The sequence below is a fragment of the Saccopteryx leptura genome, chromosome 3, assembly GCF_036850995.1.
Source record: "Saccopteryx leptura isolate mSacLep1 chromosome 3, mSacLep1_pri_phased_curated, whole genome shotgun sequence".
Lineage (NCBI taxonomy): Eukaryota > Metazoa > Chordata > Mammalia > Chiroptera > Emballonuridae > Saccopteryx > Saccopteryx leptura.
Window position 1 is genome coordinate 273,760,088 of NC_089505.1, and position 16,302 is coordinate 273,776,389.

A 16,302-nucleotide genomic window follows, 5' to 3' on the forward strand; every position below is an offset into this window, starting at 1 on the left:
AAGAATATCTAAAAGGTCATACTAAGGATTCACTAAGAATTAAATTATTTGTCTGGGCCTCAAAATTGTTCTCCTTCCATATGTCTTTTAGAGTCTAACATGCCCTATGCAACCAGAACAAGCAAAAATGTAGTCTAAAGGTTAATGTAACACTTACCTGTCAAGACATCTTAGAATAATAGTAGTCTTTCCCTGGAAGTTAAAAATATATATATTGTGTTAATGTCATCCATATGTAAAATTTTACTATTGTTCGTAGTTGTACAGCCCAAAATAGCTTTTTAATCACTTGAATGATAAATTACCTGGAAACTAGAAACTTTCAGAATTGTTCCTAAGTTTGATACGTGGAAAAAGTTAACTGTCAACTTTCCATCACAGTGTAACTACACTGCTATTATTATAATTATAAAGTCCCACGTATGACAAATACTAGCCAATCATACCTCACTTTAGTGGTCAACTTGGCAGCTGTCTTACATTGTCTCTCTACTCGTCAATGCTAATTACTAGTTAAGCTGATGATTAGTGTCTTCTAAAATGTTTGAATTCCAATTGTTAAAGTGGAAATAAAGAAAAAAGATAACATACAAATAAAGGACATGTTGCAAATATGTTCAAAGTAAGCAATCCAGATACTTGGTTAGAGTATTTTTTGTTTGTTTTATTTCTAAAGGATATAAGTATTCCAAGTCTTTTTAGGACCATATACAAGTTATTTTAATAAAAGCAATTAAAACTGCAAACATACTATAAAAAAGGGCCCAATCTAATAAAGAACAAAACAACATAAATGAAACACAGATCTCAAGTTCAACCTTAGTGAACAGGGTTTTGTGATTACTAAATTTTTTTTATCCAATAACAAAAGCTCAGCATCTCAAGAAAGAGTAGCTGGCAGACCTGCTTTAGTCTATTGTAAGTTAAACAAAACCTCAAAAAGTCCTGTCCCATCCTGAGAATAGCACATTAGAATAATTCTATTGTAGTTGAGCATTACTAAGATCATGACAGACAGAGAACCCACAACTGACACAGAGTCCATGACCCAGAAGACAGGACGATAAAGCTGAAACAGACTTAGGGGGACAAGGTGGTTGCCGCGAACTATTTGAAGGGTGATTTTATAATATTTGAAGATTTAGCAAGTAGAAGAGGAATTAGATTTATTCCTGTAGTTTTATAGGTCAGAATTTAGGACTAAGAGATGGAAGTTACAATGAAACAAACTGAGGTTTTCTAGTAACTATAAATGAACAAAAAATTGAAACAGGCTGCAGATGTGGAAGAAAACTCCCCCATGCCGAAGATGTTCAAACCTAGCTATTCAACCACTGTTTGCAGCGACCTTTAGCCTTTTTTGGGATGTTCTGGAATGCTAGGAAAATCTAATTTCCCAGAAAAAAAAAAGCACTGATATACAGTCACACACAATTTTTCATACATTTCTAGAAACGTTGCTGACCTCAAAAAGTACCTCCATGATGCCCAGGATAAGAATCCCTATTAGGAAGACTAGAATATCTCCAAGTTTCCTTCAATTTCTGTGACTCTGGTTGAGATAAGTGAAGGTTAAATCTATCATACCCTATATGATTCATGTTTTTATTATCTATATCCTTGTTTTAACTGTGCAAATGACCTATAAATGTGACCATCAGATTAGCATTTATGGTGCCTTTCATGCAAGTTGGGAAAGATGACTACAGTACTCTAGGCAGTCTAATTAGAAACAGGTACCCCTCCCCCCAAGCTGCTGTGGCGCATGTCGTGACAGACCACATGACAAGTGTTCAGACTGATGTCAGTACCCCCTCACCCGTAAGCAGGACACACTCATATGAGGCACAATCAGCTCCAATGCAACCAGTAGGCCAGAGATTCATTATATGGTTAAAGAATTGAAGTATCCACATTTTTATCAAAGTGTTAAATCGGTTGTTAAATCATCACAATATTTGAAAAACAAAAAAGCAGGAAAAATGTGTTACCCCATTTTTACTGCCAATGAAGAAAACAGATTTTTCTCCAATATCAACTCCATCACCTTCTCCTTCGTTACTTCCCCGTTTCTCCACTTCCGCTTTTACAATTTCCCAGAGAGTTTCACTAAGTGAGAGGCAGAAAAACAAAATTCAGAGAAACAAGAAGCATCCTTTCCAATATTTATTTCAAGCTCAGGGAAATTTTATTTCAGTCAAATTTATAAAACAAATCATAATTTTCTGGACGACAATGAACTGGTTAAAGATCTGAGGATTAATCATTTTCTTTGTACTGGTTCATCAAATGATATGCTGAAAATGACATGCAGAGCCTCTATTACTAGGATTTGAGGGTATCTTGTTTTGGGGGTCCTAGGCAAAGCTGAAAGCTCCATGTGTTAGCTTCTCAGATGAATATGAACGTAGAACTTTGGGAAATGTACCACTTTAAAAACAACATCTAGGAAAATGGAACATGTAAAATCAATGTACCAAATAATCTCTGCTTCCTCAAATATTTCTTTTTGTTGTTGTTCACTGTATTTTTGGCTCAAGATTCCCTTATTTTTAATATAGAAAATATAAAGAAGGGGAAAATAATCATATTTTGAAAATCATTCTTTCATTCATATCTCTACACACATATATAATTTCACACAAATTAGATTATATTACCTTTTAAATTAAAGCCTACATGAAAAATGGAGTATTAAACTAAAAACATATGAGCAAGATCTGACGTGCTATAAGCCTGTATCTGCTACTTTCTATGTATGCCAAATTGGGCAAATTACCTAACTTCTCTGGATCCTTCATTCCTTTATTATTCAACAAATATTTATTGTGCACTTAATATATGCAAGCTTCAGTGCTAATCTTCCGGCTCACCTCTGTTTCTTCATCTCTAAAATGCCAATTAAAAAAAATAAAGAATACCCACCCTATAAGATTGTCACGATTGATTAAAATGTATCATTTAGTTTAGGGATTGGCCTATAAATAACTACTTACAATTATTGAGCACTTACAATAATTATTATTCAAGAATCAAGGATGAAGAAAGGGGCTAGAGAAACCATAATAGGTGTCTTAAATCTTTTCACTAAAATTCACACATTTACTTCACAGACACGCCCCCCAAGGTTCAGTCTAGGCCTGTCTGCCCTTTATTCACATAAATTTTTTCAAAACATGACGATCTGCTTTTCAAGGTCCCAAAGAGAGGAGAGAAGGAGGTGCTGCAACTAGTTATGCCACTGGTGGGAATTTATAACTATAGCCAGAACTTTATAATTGTAACCAATTACATGGTGACGGGAAGCTGACAGTTTTTCACCCACTGCCGAGCAGGTGAGAAACCCGATTTATTCTGCTCTGTGATTGATTCCAGGAACCCTTTCTTCCCTGTATCCTCATAAGTTGTTTAGAGAAGGTTTAGGTATGGCCTTGAGAACAGTTAATTAAAATTGGCATCACAGAATTGAAGAGTTAAAATGTATTTTACAAGTCATCCATATCCCCTCTTCTCCCTCGCTGCTCGCTTTTAAACGTGATCCTAAATTTTCAGTGCTTCCGGAAGTTTCCCCTCATTTATTGTTGTTGTGAACCCCTGCACCAGGAGGGGGCCCTAAGGAAGTGGTTTTGTGGTCTGTTTCGTACCCTGAACCCCTGCTCCTAGGGCATTCCTGACCTGCAGGAAACTTTTATTGACTAAGGGAATGGTTGGAGTTGAATGATGTTTCCAAATCTCTTACTTTTCTATCTAGGGAACTTTTCTACCCACTTTCCACAGAATTCACACATTCAAGGGTAGTTGCTTTGAGTCTCTGACCACCCAGACAGCGGTTGCAAGCAGGACAGACCTACAACTTTCTTTCAACAGCTGGTCCTGCTTGCATCCTCTCCCAAAATACATCCTTAGCAGCCTTTTTCTCCCTATTTCTTCCATATTTGGGTGAGAAAAAGGGGAGGCTATCGAGGGGAGCATAAACTTGGCGCAAGCGGGGATGGGGGATACCTGGGCATCGTGGTTCTGCAGCCCCAGGGTCCGAGATCCACGTAGGCCCCAGTTTAGAATAGAACCGCAAGCTCTGAGACGAGTCAGGGAATGCAGGCTCTTCGGTTGCTATGGGAGCTACGTAACAGGCTGGGTTGCGTGTGGAAGGGCTTCATGGGAAATGTAGTTCTCAGCATTCTTTTTCCAAGGCTCAAGCTCAGCCTTATCCCCCAGAATGTGAGAAAACCATGTGACACGTGGCAACAAACCCTTTGAACTAGAAGCTCTTGACTGGAAATGTTCTTTTACTTAAAAAAAATATCCTACTGAGTCTGAATTTATGCCAGGATTCTCTGCTTTCTCTCTCTCTCCAGTTACTTTTCTCTCCCGAATAGCAATAAATTGGGAATGGAGAGTAAGGCAATCTCCTGAGCTGTTTTCTAGAGATTTACTAGTGGAGAAGAATGTTATGATTTTTGTATTTTCCAACTTTCTGCTTGTTTAGTTGTTTCAGGTTTTATGCAACAGCACTTCATTTATTAATAAGTTAATAAAGTAAATGCATCTCTACAGTACTTCATTTACATTACATCCAAATCAATAACAAATATTGAGTCATTACTATACATAAGACTCTGCTACACCAGAGTAAGGAATGAAGAGATGAGTAAGACAAGACCCTTACCCTTGAGAAAAACATACAATACTACTTCTAATAACCCTAAGGAAGCTTGTGATATAAACTATTGCAGAGAGGTACCAAAAATTACACAAGAACAAGTAACTAATTATGCCCAATGGAGTTGATGAAACATTCATGGCAGTGGCAGTACCTGCTCTGTCTTGAATGCCGAGTAGACCCAGGCTTTCCAGCTCAGGATGTCCTGGATATTTGAAGGAGATGCTCTCCCTCTACCCTTCTGCTACCTGGCTCAGTTTCTATGGTGTAATGTTTAGGAACATGGACGTCAGAGGGAGTTAGACTTGCTTTAAATCCTGGCTCAACCACACTGGCTAAATTGCTATATTGCCACAAGGGGTACATAAAGCTTGTTATTATCATGTGGTAAGGGGCTGATAAGCAATTTTGAACAAGAAACATAAGGATCACATTCCTGGAAATGAAGCAGGTGGTTGGTGGGGAAAAGAAATTAAAAGTATGTATTGCAGATAAACTCTTTGGGGATAAAATCCTCCTAACACCTAGATACATTTTGGAGATAGAAATTACAATTGCACAAAAGAAAGGATGTAATGGGAGTGGAGTTCAATGGAGAAAGGACGATTGCAAGGGAGGTTGGTACATCTATCTTTGAATCAGCCTCTCTATCCTGGGGCTAGCCAGCCTATCAGCTCACAACCTAATGTGAGACAGATTGAAAGGAATCATAATGATTTGAGTTTTGGGGTCTTTAGAACCCAGTTGCTTATTGGTTAGAAAGCCCTGTTTATATGGACAATAATCACAGGTAACATTTTGCCAAGTGCTTGCTATGTTCTAGGCACACTACTAGAAATTTAAAGGTATCATTGTTTGGGTAACTGGGATAGGTGGTAAGGGAAGGAGCCTGGTAAAAAGAGAAGTGAAGATAATCTGGCTGGACCTTGATCACCAGCACTGACTTGGTCGATTCAGTTGATCTCACTGAGCAGGTGAGTTTCCTTTTCTACCCTTACGCCTCCTGAGGCTTTACATGTGAACAAAGTGACCTTCCTTGGTAAATGGAAATTGTTCTCAAGATAAGAATATACAAAATTTGAATTCCCCTACTAAATAACCCCCAAGGAGACTCAAGGATTTCAACAGTGGTGATAGAGAAAGAGGCAATCTCATATTGCTTGCTTGGTGAAACAAACAACAGTGAGGAATTTTGAAGTGAGTGTGGTATATCTGGGGAACTGTGAATAGTTGGGGGCGGAAACTTGTCAAGTTTTCTGGTGGGGCTGAGGTGGAAGAGCAAACTGGACAAGTAGATTGGGCTGCAGTGAAGGATTCTGTAGTCTGGATTTTACTGTGTTGATTATGAGAAATCAAATAAGGTTTTAGCTTTTTTTTTTTTTTTCTGAAGCTGGAAATGGGGAGAGACAGTCAGACAGACTCCCGCATGCGCCCGACCGGGATCCACTCGGCACGCCCACCAGGGGCGAAGCTCTGCCCACCAGGGGGCGACGCTCTGCCCACCAGGGGGCGATGCTCTGCCCCTCCGGGGCGTCGCTCTGTAGCGACCAGAGCCGCTCTTGCGCCTGGGGCAGAGGCCAAGGAGCCATCCCCAGCACCCGGGCCATCTTTGCTCCAATGGAGCCTTGGCTGCAGGAGGGGAAGAGAGACAGAGAGGAAGGAGGGGGGTGAGGGTGGAGAAGCAAATGGGCGCTTCTCCTATGTGCCCTGGCCGGGAATCAAACCCGGGTCCCCCGCACGCCAGGCGGACGCTCTACCGCTGAGCCAACCGGCCAGGGCCCAAATAAGGTTTTAAATTGGGGTGTGCCATGACTAAATCTGGGTTTCAATGAGGTATATTTTTTTGCAGCTGTGCGAGGGATATTTTGGAGCCTGGAAGTCCATATAGAGGCTATTAACAATAACCCAGAAAGTAACAGTCAGATATTTTACCTTTCCCCCTTGTTTTCAAAGTTATAAAAACTTATCATAGAAAAAAAATAGTGTACAGAAGAAATGAAGAGGATAAATAAGGAAAACTTAGAAGTAATAACTATTAAACATTTTGTTGTATTTCATTCATGTATTTTCTCATGTCAATTTTTAAAAATCCATGGTAAACATAACTTTGATGGCTGCATAATATAATTCTATATAGATTTTTTTTCCTTTTTTTTAAATTTAATTTTATTTTTTTTATTCATTTTAGAAAGGAGAGAGAGAGAGAGAAGAGAGAGAGAAGGGGGGAGGAGCAGGAAGCATCAACTCCCATATGTGCCTGGACCAGGCAAGCCCAGGGTTTTGAACCGGCGACCTCAGCATTTCCAGGTTGACACTTTATAGATTTTTAAAATAATATACTTAAGTATTCTAATATTGTGTGTTTGAGGTGGTTCAGAGTAACCTGACATGAGCTGGGCCAATCAGAGCTCTTCCCTGGGATTTTTCAAACTAGAAGTGGGAAAATCAAGTCATTCCCCCTCCGGAGGAGACTGGCAAGTTTTCTGCTAAATGACAAGGCTATTCTGTGGTGAGAACATGGAGCAGATATAGAGTAATATGAAGAGAAAATACTGCCATACATCTCACGGCTCTGGTTGACCCTGAGGCTTGTCAGTGTTCAGAGGCAGATTAAGGTTGGTTGAGGCCCCGGGCACAGAACATATTGGGCCCCTTGTCATTAGAAAAAAGTGTAAAGTTGAGGTTTTGCAGGGCCCCTTCTGAAGTTGGGGCCCAGGGCGCGTGCTCAGTGCGCCTGCTGTTAAATCCGCCTCTGTCTGTGTCTTTATCTTTCTTATGACTTGGTTGTCCTGCTGTTTCTTTGAGACATCCTAGTATCCTTGTAATGATTTTTTTCTTATTTGTCTGAGTTAGTTGAGTTGACTTTTGGAATCTATGACAAAAAGAGTGCTAATATAGTTACTAACCAACAGAAAGTGGGGGCTTGGGGGAAGGGAGAAAAGTCAGTTTCTCTCTTGGGTGACTGATGAGTTGATGAAGCTATTAAACAATTGTTGGGAGCACGGAGTAGGAAGACTGGGTTAGAGGACATGGTGAGTTTGAGATACCATCCAATAGATGGTTAGACCATTTGGAGTCCATTGAATTTGGCAGTTAAGAGATCAATGACAAACTTATGTAAAGAAGTTTCAGTTGATCTGTGGGGCATTACATCAGTCTTGAGATATCCAGGGGTATGACAATAATTAAAATTATTTTAAAAATAATTTTAAATCTATGCATAATCCAAAAGCTAATAACTGTCTTTAATGTTCCCTCTCACCTCCCCCAGCCCTTAGTACCCACCTTCGTATTTTCTGTTTCTATGATTTTGGCTACTTCAGATATTTCATATAAATGGAATCAGAGTATTTGCCCTTTTGTGACTGGCTTATTTTGCTTAGCATAACATCCTTGAGGTCCATCCTTGTTGTAGCATATGACAGGATTTGCTCTCCTTTTTAAAAACTTGTTTAAAGGTGAAATTCTTACTTTCATAAATTATTCATTGATAGAATTTCCTTTTTAAGGCTGCATAATATCCCAATGTACATATATAACATATTTTCTTTATCCATTTATCTGTTAATGGACATTTGTATTACTTCCACTGCCTGGCTATTGTGAATAGTGCTGTGATGAACATGGATGTGTAAACATCACTTTGAGATCTAGCTTTGATTTATTTTGGATATATACTCAGAAATGGGATTGCTGGATCACATAGTTATTCTATTTTTAATTTTCTGAGTAACCTCCATACTGTTTGACACCATGGCTACACCATTTTACATTCCCACCAACAGTACACAGGGGTTCCAACTTCTTCTCTGCAGCCTCGTCAATACTATTTTCTGTAGTGGCCATCCTAATGGGTGTAAGGTGATATTTCGTCATGGTTTTAATTTGCATTTCCCTAAAGATTAATAAAGTTAATCATCTTTTCCTGTGCTTATTGGCCATTGTATATCTTCTTTGGAGAAACATCAAGTCCTTTGCCCACTTTTTTTTTTGTAAACTTTTCCATTTTGAGTGAGAGAGAGAAAGAGATAGTGAAGGAGGGAGGGGGAAATAAGAAAAGAGAGAGAGAGAAAGGAAGAAGCATCAACTTGTTTCACTTAGTTGTTCCATTTAGTTGTGTACTCATTGACTGCTTCTTGTACATGCCCTGAATGGGGTCAAACCTGTGACCTCTGGTGTGCTGGGTTGATGCTTTACCCACTAAACCCATTTGGCCAGGGTCCCTTTTTAATCAGGCTATTTGGATTTTTATCATTGAGTTATAACTATTCTGGATATTAACCGCCTTATCAGAAATATCACTTGAAATTCTTTTCTCCCATTCTGCAGGTTGGGTTGCCATTTCATTTCACTATGTTGCTGGGTTGTTGTTTTTATGTGCAGAAGTTCTTAAGTTTGGAGTGGTCCCATTTGTGTTTTATTTATTTTATTGTTTGTGCTTTTGAAAAGTCATCTGATTTTAATAAAACCACTACTATAGCTTAGCAACACCTCCTTCAGGAAGAAATGCCACCACCATTTTACTGCTCCCTTGCATTGATTAGAAGGTTATGTTAGCAAAGTGCTAGAAGGGAGAGTACTCTCTATTCAAGTGCTGTAGAGAACATTTGGGCCTTGTTTTGGAGTTAACTTGCTAATAGATATAGCTCTAGTAAGAGTTTCTGTTTCTGGGCTATTACCAGACCCCAAAATATTTAATCATACAATGAAGACTTTTGGATTGATACTATTTATAAATATGCTTTCAGAATCATTATGACTGTGTTCAATTTAGGTTCATCTACCAAGGAAGGTCATACCTAATGATAATTTGGAGCAAGTGTGTGTCTCAGGTTCTCACCCCAACCCTTCAACTCTTCACTGCAGGACTGACCTTCCCACTTAAATGCTCAGGAGAAGCCTGAGTCTTGCTCCCACGAAAATATGGATGAATCTGACTTCACTCTAAATATCTATGTATGGACTTTACTTTAACTTGTAGTTTAAAGTTACCCATGTAGCAGTAAAATCCCTTTCTTCTTTTAGGGAAAAGAGCATAGGAAAAATGTGAGAGGAGGTGCAATTTCTACATGAACCATTTGGCAGAGAAACTTCCTGCTTCTCATTCCCCCATTTCAGTCCCGGCAATCCTGGAGCCTCTGCCACAGAAATGAGCGCAGAGACTCTAATGGGGGGATACCAAATTCCATAGCAGCTGTGGGGTGGTGTGTGGGCAAAATGTGTTCCTGGCATCGTAGGAACACTGATAGCTTTTTCTGAAGAAACATGGTTACCCATGGTTATTAATGCTTCAGGATTATACTGCAGTACAATTATGGGTTAAATGTGTTGTTTCAGGAACCTGAACACCATACATTTTTTTCTATAAAAATATTTCCAAACAACCAACTAGTAAACACAATTTTAGAACAAAGACTCTTGGCCCTGGCCAGTTGGCTCAGTGGTAGAGCGTCGGCCTGGCGTGCAGAGGTCCCCGGTTCGATTCCCGGCCAGGGCACACAGGAGAGGCGCCCATCTGACTCTCCATCCCTCCCCCTCTCCCTCCTCTCTGTCTCTCTCTTCCCCTCCCGCAGCGAGGCTCCATTGGAGCAAAGATGGCCTGGGCGCTGGGGATGGCTCCTTGGCTTCTGCCCCAGGCGCTAGAGTGGCTCTGGTCGCGGCAAGAGCGACGCCCCGGAGGGGCAGAGCATCGCCCCCTGGTGGGCGTGCTGGGTGGATCCCGGTGGGGCGCATGCAGGAGTCTGTCTGACTGTCTCTCCCCATTTCCAGCTTCAGAAAAATACAAAAAAAAAAAAAAAAAAGACTCTTGATAAATTGTGACTAACTTTTCTTGTAAATTTGAGAGTTAAATTCATTTCCAAGCTATGGCAGTATTTGACTTTAAGGACACAAACATACACACACAAAACCTAGAACCATTTAAAATAAATTTTTAGACCATAGCCCATTAAATTCATCTATATGAAATATGCTCTTTTAAGGGCTTATAAAATCATGGGAGAACCCCATAAGCTATATATCAATGTGCATATATTTGTATTAAAATTACAGTTTGCCCAAACAGCTTCCTTTTATGTGTATAAAACAAAGCAACACTGAAGACAGAGCATGAACGCAAGAGAAAGAGGTAATAACTACCATTTTCACTAGTAGTACACCTCAGCTTTGACAATGAAAACATCAGGTATTTCTTGATGATTATTCAAAAGATAAAGCTCAAAATGGATTTTGTAAATCATTTATTATGATTGAAAGGAAAGAAAATGACAGGAGACAAATATTACAATTAAACATGTAACATTATTCTCTTGTAGCCAATCATAATAACACACTTTGAATTTTTTAAATGTCTATATAATTTCCCAGAAAATAAAATTTTCACATCAGTTACAGAAAATTGATTTCTTTCCATCAAAATATTTTATCTGTGCTCTATCAAAAATTAATGCCAAGTCTAGGGTACTATGGTTTAAGCTGAGTCTTCACAACTTGATTAAATTAGAAGAGTTGGAGGTACTTACCAATGGGTGAACTATTGCCTGAGAATAAAGTTCTCATACATATTTTACATCTCTGCCAAGCCACTGGCTCACCAACTAATGACTTTTAAATGGTTTTCTGGGAACTTCGAAACTTTATTGTATCCCTGCCAAAAAGCCTCCTGAGAGTCATCCCAAACTGGTAATCAGTTTATTCACAAAAACTAAATTGCTTACTCAGTGAGTGGTTGTGGCTCAAAAGATTTAGGGAAAGTGGTAAATAAAAATCTATTTCTGTGTTTTGTTTTGTTGCTTTTTAGTCATCACCAATAACGCAACATCTTATTTGAGCAGTGCATTTCTGGGCTCTTCCCTTTCTCGGGATGCTAATATCGGGTGGAACATTTGTAAAAGGCTTAGTGTGAGAACAGTCCATTGCATAGGGAGAAAGCAGCAAAGAAGAAAACATGAAGGTTCTGCCAACAAATTAATTTAGCAGCTAACATTTATTTTTCCAAATTGGTTTAAAAAATTCCATACACAAAGTGATAAATATATGTCCAAAAAATAAATACAAATATTCTACACATAAATAAAATTAAGTATACTGATAATTACTATTGCAATTTAACGTTTTAGATTTTTCATGTCTTATCTCAGTTGCATGTTTATCATGAATACCAGTTACTTTGTTCTGACACGTATTAAAATGTACTGACCACTTATGTATCCTGGTAAAGTAATATATTTCTACGCTCTTTCAACTAAAATTTTACTTCCTTTGTCAGAAATGTCTTTAAAATATATTTCTGTGAATTTATTTTCAATCTACAATAAAAAAGGACCGCATGAGGCAAAACTTTAAGAATTGTTTTTGTTTCAAAGATATTCTTATTTAACAAAACAAGGTCAATATGACCCAGCACCAAATGCAATGAAATGTGAGCAACATGCCAGTAAACTCAGGCTACGTTGACAGCTAAGGAATGTCAGGATTCACTGTCTCATTGTAAATGTTACACTCTAGTGATCTGAAAAGGTGGCGGTATGCTTCCTCATACCACATGTTCCTGCTTTCTCACACAATGACTCATCGTGCCAGAAGGGTTACTGTACTTGCTCCAAAAATTTACACATAAATACCATCCTGCCCTGTTTCTTACACTGTGTACTCAATTTCTTTCCAAACACATTAATTAAAATACATTTAATTACAGTACTTAGTTTTTTGGCAGTATTTCCAAATAATCAACTGGTCTGCCAAATGAGAGTTTGGAATCTCCTTTTCTAAAGATTGCCAGAATAGTTTCTTAAAAAAATTAAAAAAATAAAAAGCCCTATTGCACCATGTGTCTGATGGCAAGGGAGAAGAAAGATAGAAAAAAATTACAAATTCTAATTCATTTAATCCAGGAAAACATAAGTGTATATGCAAATTTTGTTTTGTGTTTTATTAGCATTCATTTGAATATCTATGAATCAAATAAAAGTGAATAACCCTACTGTTTTTAAAGCCTGGAATACTAGCATGTGGGTGCCATGTTGCCAGGATATAAATAAACTTATTTGGACCTGATACAGCTTAGAGGACAGGGAGTGAATGTTCAGGCTCCCGTGCTTTCAGAGCAAAGTGGGGCCTTTGGTTGGTCTGCTGCTTGGGAGAAGGGGCTGGCTTCCCATCGTCCTGGCTTGCGGGCCCTGGTTCCGGGTTGAGAGCAGTGCTGGAGCAGAGAGATGGTGAAACGCAGCCTTTTGCTGATGGAAGTTGTTAATGTAACTGGCGATCAAAAGAGTGATTTCAAGAATCTAAAGCAAGCAAAATAGAATTGTTATGCCTCTGAGAGTTCTCGTCACTTCCAAAAAAAAAAAAAGAGTTAGCCATGGGCGGTGTCTATTTGCAAATGCCCAGGCTACCAGCATCCCCTTCCATGCAGACCAAACAGCCAGATACTTACATGTTCAGCACCATCAAGGTAAAGACCTATTTTCCATTACTTAAACCAGCAGAAAGAGTGATTCTTATAAAACAAACAAGTACCATGGCAATATTAGAAAATGTGTCTGTAGTACAACTCTGTCTTAAAGCCACATTAGTGAATATATGATTCAAGATGGACCTGGAACGTATTATTCTAAGTGAAATAAGTCTGACAGAGAAAGACAAATACCATGTGATTTCACTTACATGCAGAACTTAAAAAACAAAGCAAAACAAACAAACAAACAAAAAACCAAAACAGACTCGGATATAGAGAACAAGCTGATGATTGCCGGAGGAGAGGGTCGGAGCTAGAAGGGAGAAAAAGGTGGAGGGGACCGAGAGGGGATGTAAGAGACAGCATACGGAGTGCAGTCAGGAACCCTGTAATAAGTTTACATGGTGACAGATGGTTACTAGTCATCATGGTGGTGATCATGGTTTACCATGTTTACATGGTAAACAGGTATTGAGTCATTGTGTTGTACACCTGAAACCAATATGACATAGTATGTCAACTATACTTTAATAAATAATAAGAAAAGAAATTCAGAACTATTTAAATGTTAAGTTAAAGTTTTAGAAAAATCAATTTCTCACTTTTTACAAAAATTGAATTATATGTTAGAATTTAATTTTATTTATTGCTTTTAGAGACATTAAAACAACACAGTTTGCTAAAAATAATTTTTAAAAAGTACATTTTAATTATAAAACCTTAATCTTCCCACTAATGGGTCCAAAAAGCCAATTACTCCAAGTAATTAAGATAATGCATATAAAGCACCTGACAACCACTTACATCCAGGCCACTTATTTTGAACCTTCTGTATAACAAGCACTGGGCCAAATATATACTTTACAATTCCTTCATTTAACTCTTAAACAAACAAGCAAACAAACAAACAAACAAACAAAACAGCATCATGCCATTTTTTTAGATGAAGAAAGCCTTTAGAAACTTGAGGTAAGCCAGAATTTGGACCCAAGGCTGTTTGATTTGAAGAGAAGTCCGTTTCCCACCTGGAACCTACTGTTTGCACAATAAATGTTTAAGTATGAAAAAACCTTGCATAAAAGTTGGTGGAAAAGCTTCTACTAACCTTGGGTTTTGCCATGGCAAAAAGTAATTTCTCTGTGGGTTTGTCCTTTGAATGTGTATTGTTGATGACTATCATAAAATCATCTTGATATCCTCCAAAGGTCATTAGACTCTTGTACACATAGCTGACAATTAACCTCTTCAGGGAGAAGTAAATATGTTATACACTCTTTATTTTCAAAGAAAGATGAGAAATGATTAATAACATATCTCCATTAAATGTTGATATTAATTAATTATGATATAATACAAAATTTTTTTCTAAAATCAAACTTATTGTGATCCAAGATAGTAGTGTACTAATTTCGTTTAGGCATCATTTACCTTTATAATTAAAATACATATTGATTCTGAAACAAATAATTCACTGCAGGAAAATGAGAAAATACAAAAAGGAAATAAAGATCATCTATATTCACCATCCAGTGGAAAACCACTATTAATATTTTTGCACATGTCCTTTAAGCTATATGTATATCTACATATAAAGCTGAACCATATGAAACTGATACTTTTTAAGGTAAAAAATGGTCAAATATTGGCAAATCCATATGGTTCACCCTGATATATAGAGTTTGGTTATCATGCATACTGCTTCTTTTTTTTAACTTAAAAACGTATTGTGAAAATTGTTCCATGGCAACAACTGTACTTGTACAACATCATTTTAAATGACTTTCTAGATAGCCTTTAATTTAACTAAACTCCTATTACAGAATACTTAAATCATTTTTAATTTTTGCTATCTTAAGCAATACTCCAATGCATGTTTTTCAACATATTTCATAATATACATACATAATTATTTCTTTGGCTATTAACTTCAACAGCTGGAATTGCTACCTCAAGAAAATAAGGACAATGTTGAGAATATTTCCGAACTACTCCAGAATAGTTATAACCATTTATATTCCCAGCTCCACAGTCTTGCTAACCCTGGAAATCAGTCTTTTGAATCTCTGCCAACCTGACTAGTGAAAAATAGAATCTCTCTGTTTTAAATTGAACTTATTTGATTACTAGTGGGATTAAGATTTTAAAATATATTTATTGAACATCTGTATTTCTTCTGTGAATTGACTTTGGCTCATCTATCTATTGGTGTGTTTATTATTTCCTTACTGTTTTATTTGGACATCCATGTTTACAAAGAATGCCAACCCTCTGTCAGACATGCAGCAAATATTTTTTCCTAGTGTGTTGCTAAAACAATTTAAAAAATATAATTCAAAGATGTACAACCTAAAAGGAAAAGAATTTGCACATCCAATGATTAGTTTGCAAGACTCTGAGCTGACCATTCCGGCACTAAACGGCTCAAGAGCTGCATCCCACACATGTCTACTTCCTGACCAGTATGCCCATCTCCCAAAACCTAGACAACTGGTTTACTTAGCTGAGGTAACTCAATACCGGTGTACAAATTTTGTTGACTTTAAGTTACTGATTTTATAATCTATCTTCAAGTTATCCACTCAAGAGCTAAAAGGCTGCCTGACCAGGCGGTGGCACAGTGGTTAGAGTGTTGGACTGGGATGCAGAGGACCCAGGTTCAAGACCCCAAGGTCGCCAGCTTGAGCACGGGCTCATCTGGTTTGAGCAAAAAAAAGCCCACCAGCTTGAACCCAAGGTCGCTGGCTCCAGCAAGGGGTTACTTGGTCTGCTGAAGGCCCGCGGTCAAGGTACGTATGAGAAAGCAATCAATGAACAACTAAGGTGTTGCAATGCGCAATGAAAAACTAATGATTGATGCTTCTCATCTCTCTCCGTTCCTGTCTGTCCCTGTCTATCCCTCTTTCTGACTCACTCTCTGTCTCTGTAAAAAAAAAAAAAAAAGAGCTAAAAGGCATTCAAAAGTATAAACTCCTTCAAAAAAAAGGATTTTTAGCAATTATAAGGAAAAACTTACTATGACTTTAAAGAATAGTTTGGTTTCCAAAAAATTCTCAGTGATCACTGACTATCCACAGATAGGAGAGCCCACTATACCTACCAGGTAAAATTGAGCAATTTCTGCTTGCCAGGTTAAAAAAATTTTTTTTACTATGTATTATGGTACATATGAAGTAAATAAATCAACACA

General features: G+C 37.9%; 2 protein-coding genes across 5 annotated transcripts in view; both read right to left on the minus strand.

The window, feature by feature from the left end:
• Positions 1-4,120, minus strand: part of DYNC2LI1 (dynein cytoplasmic 2 light intermediate chain 1) — a 68,809-nt gene extending 64,689 nt beyond the window's left edge. For all 4 annotated transcript variants that reach the window (XM_066378384.1, XM_066378383.1, XM_066378386.1 and 1 more), the window contains exons 1-3: positions 4,003-4,120; positions 1,992-2,109; positions 158-192 (exon numbers count right to left, since the gene is read on the minus strand). In XM_066378384.1, coding sequence (XP_066234481.1) covers positions 158-192; positions 1,992-2,109; positions 4,003-4,010 — 161 coding nt within the window. In that variant the 5' untranslated portion in view covers positions 4,011-4,120. The remainder of the gene's footprint in view (positions 1-157; positions 193-1,991; positions 2,110-4,002) is intronic.
• A 6,772-nt stretch (positions 4,121-10,892) lies between these two features.
• The window catches only part of PLEKHH2 (pleckstrin homology, MyTH4 and FERM domain containing H2), a 110,092-nt gene continuing 104,682 nt past the window's right edge, over positions 10,893-16,302 (minus strand). The window contains exons 29-30 of the mRNA XM_066378388.1: positions 14,221-14,358; positions 10,893-12,945 (exon numbers count right to left, since the gene is read on the minus strand). Of these exons, the coding sequence (XP_066234485.1) occupies positions 12,760-12,945; positions 14,221-14,358 (324 nt within the window). The 3' untranslated portion in view covers positions 10,893-12,759. The remainder of the gene's footprint in view (positions 12,946-14,220; positions 14,359-16,302) is intronic.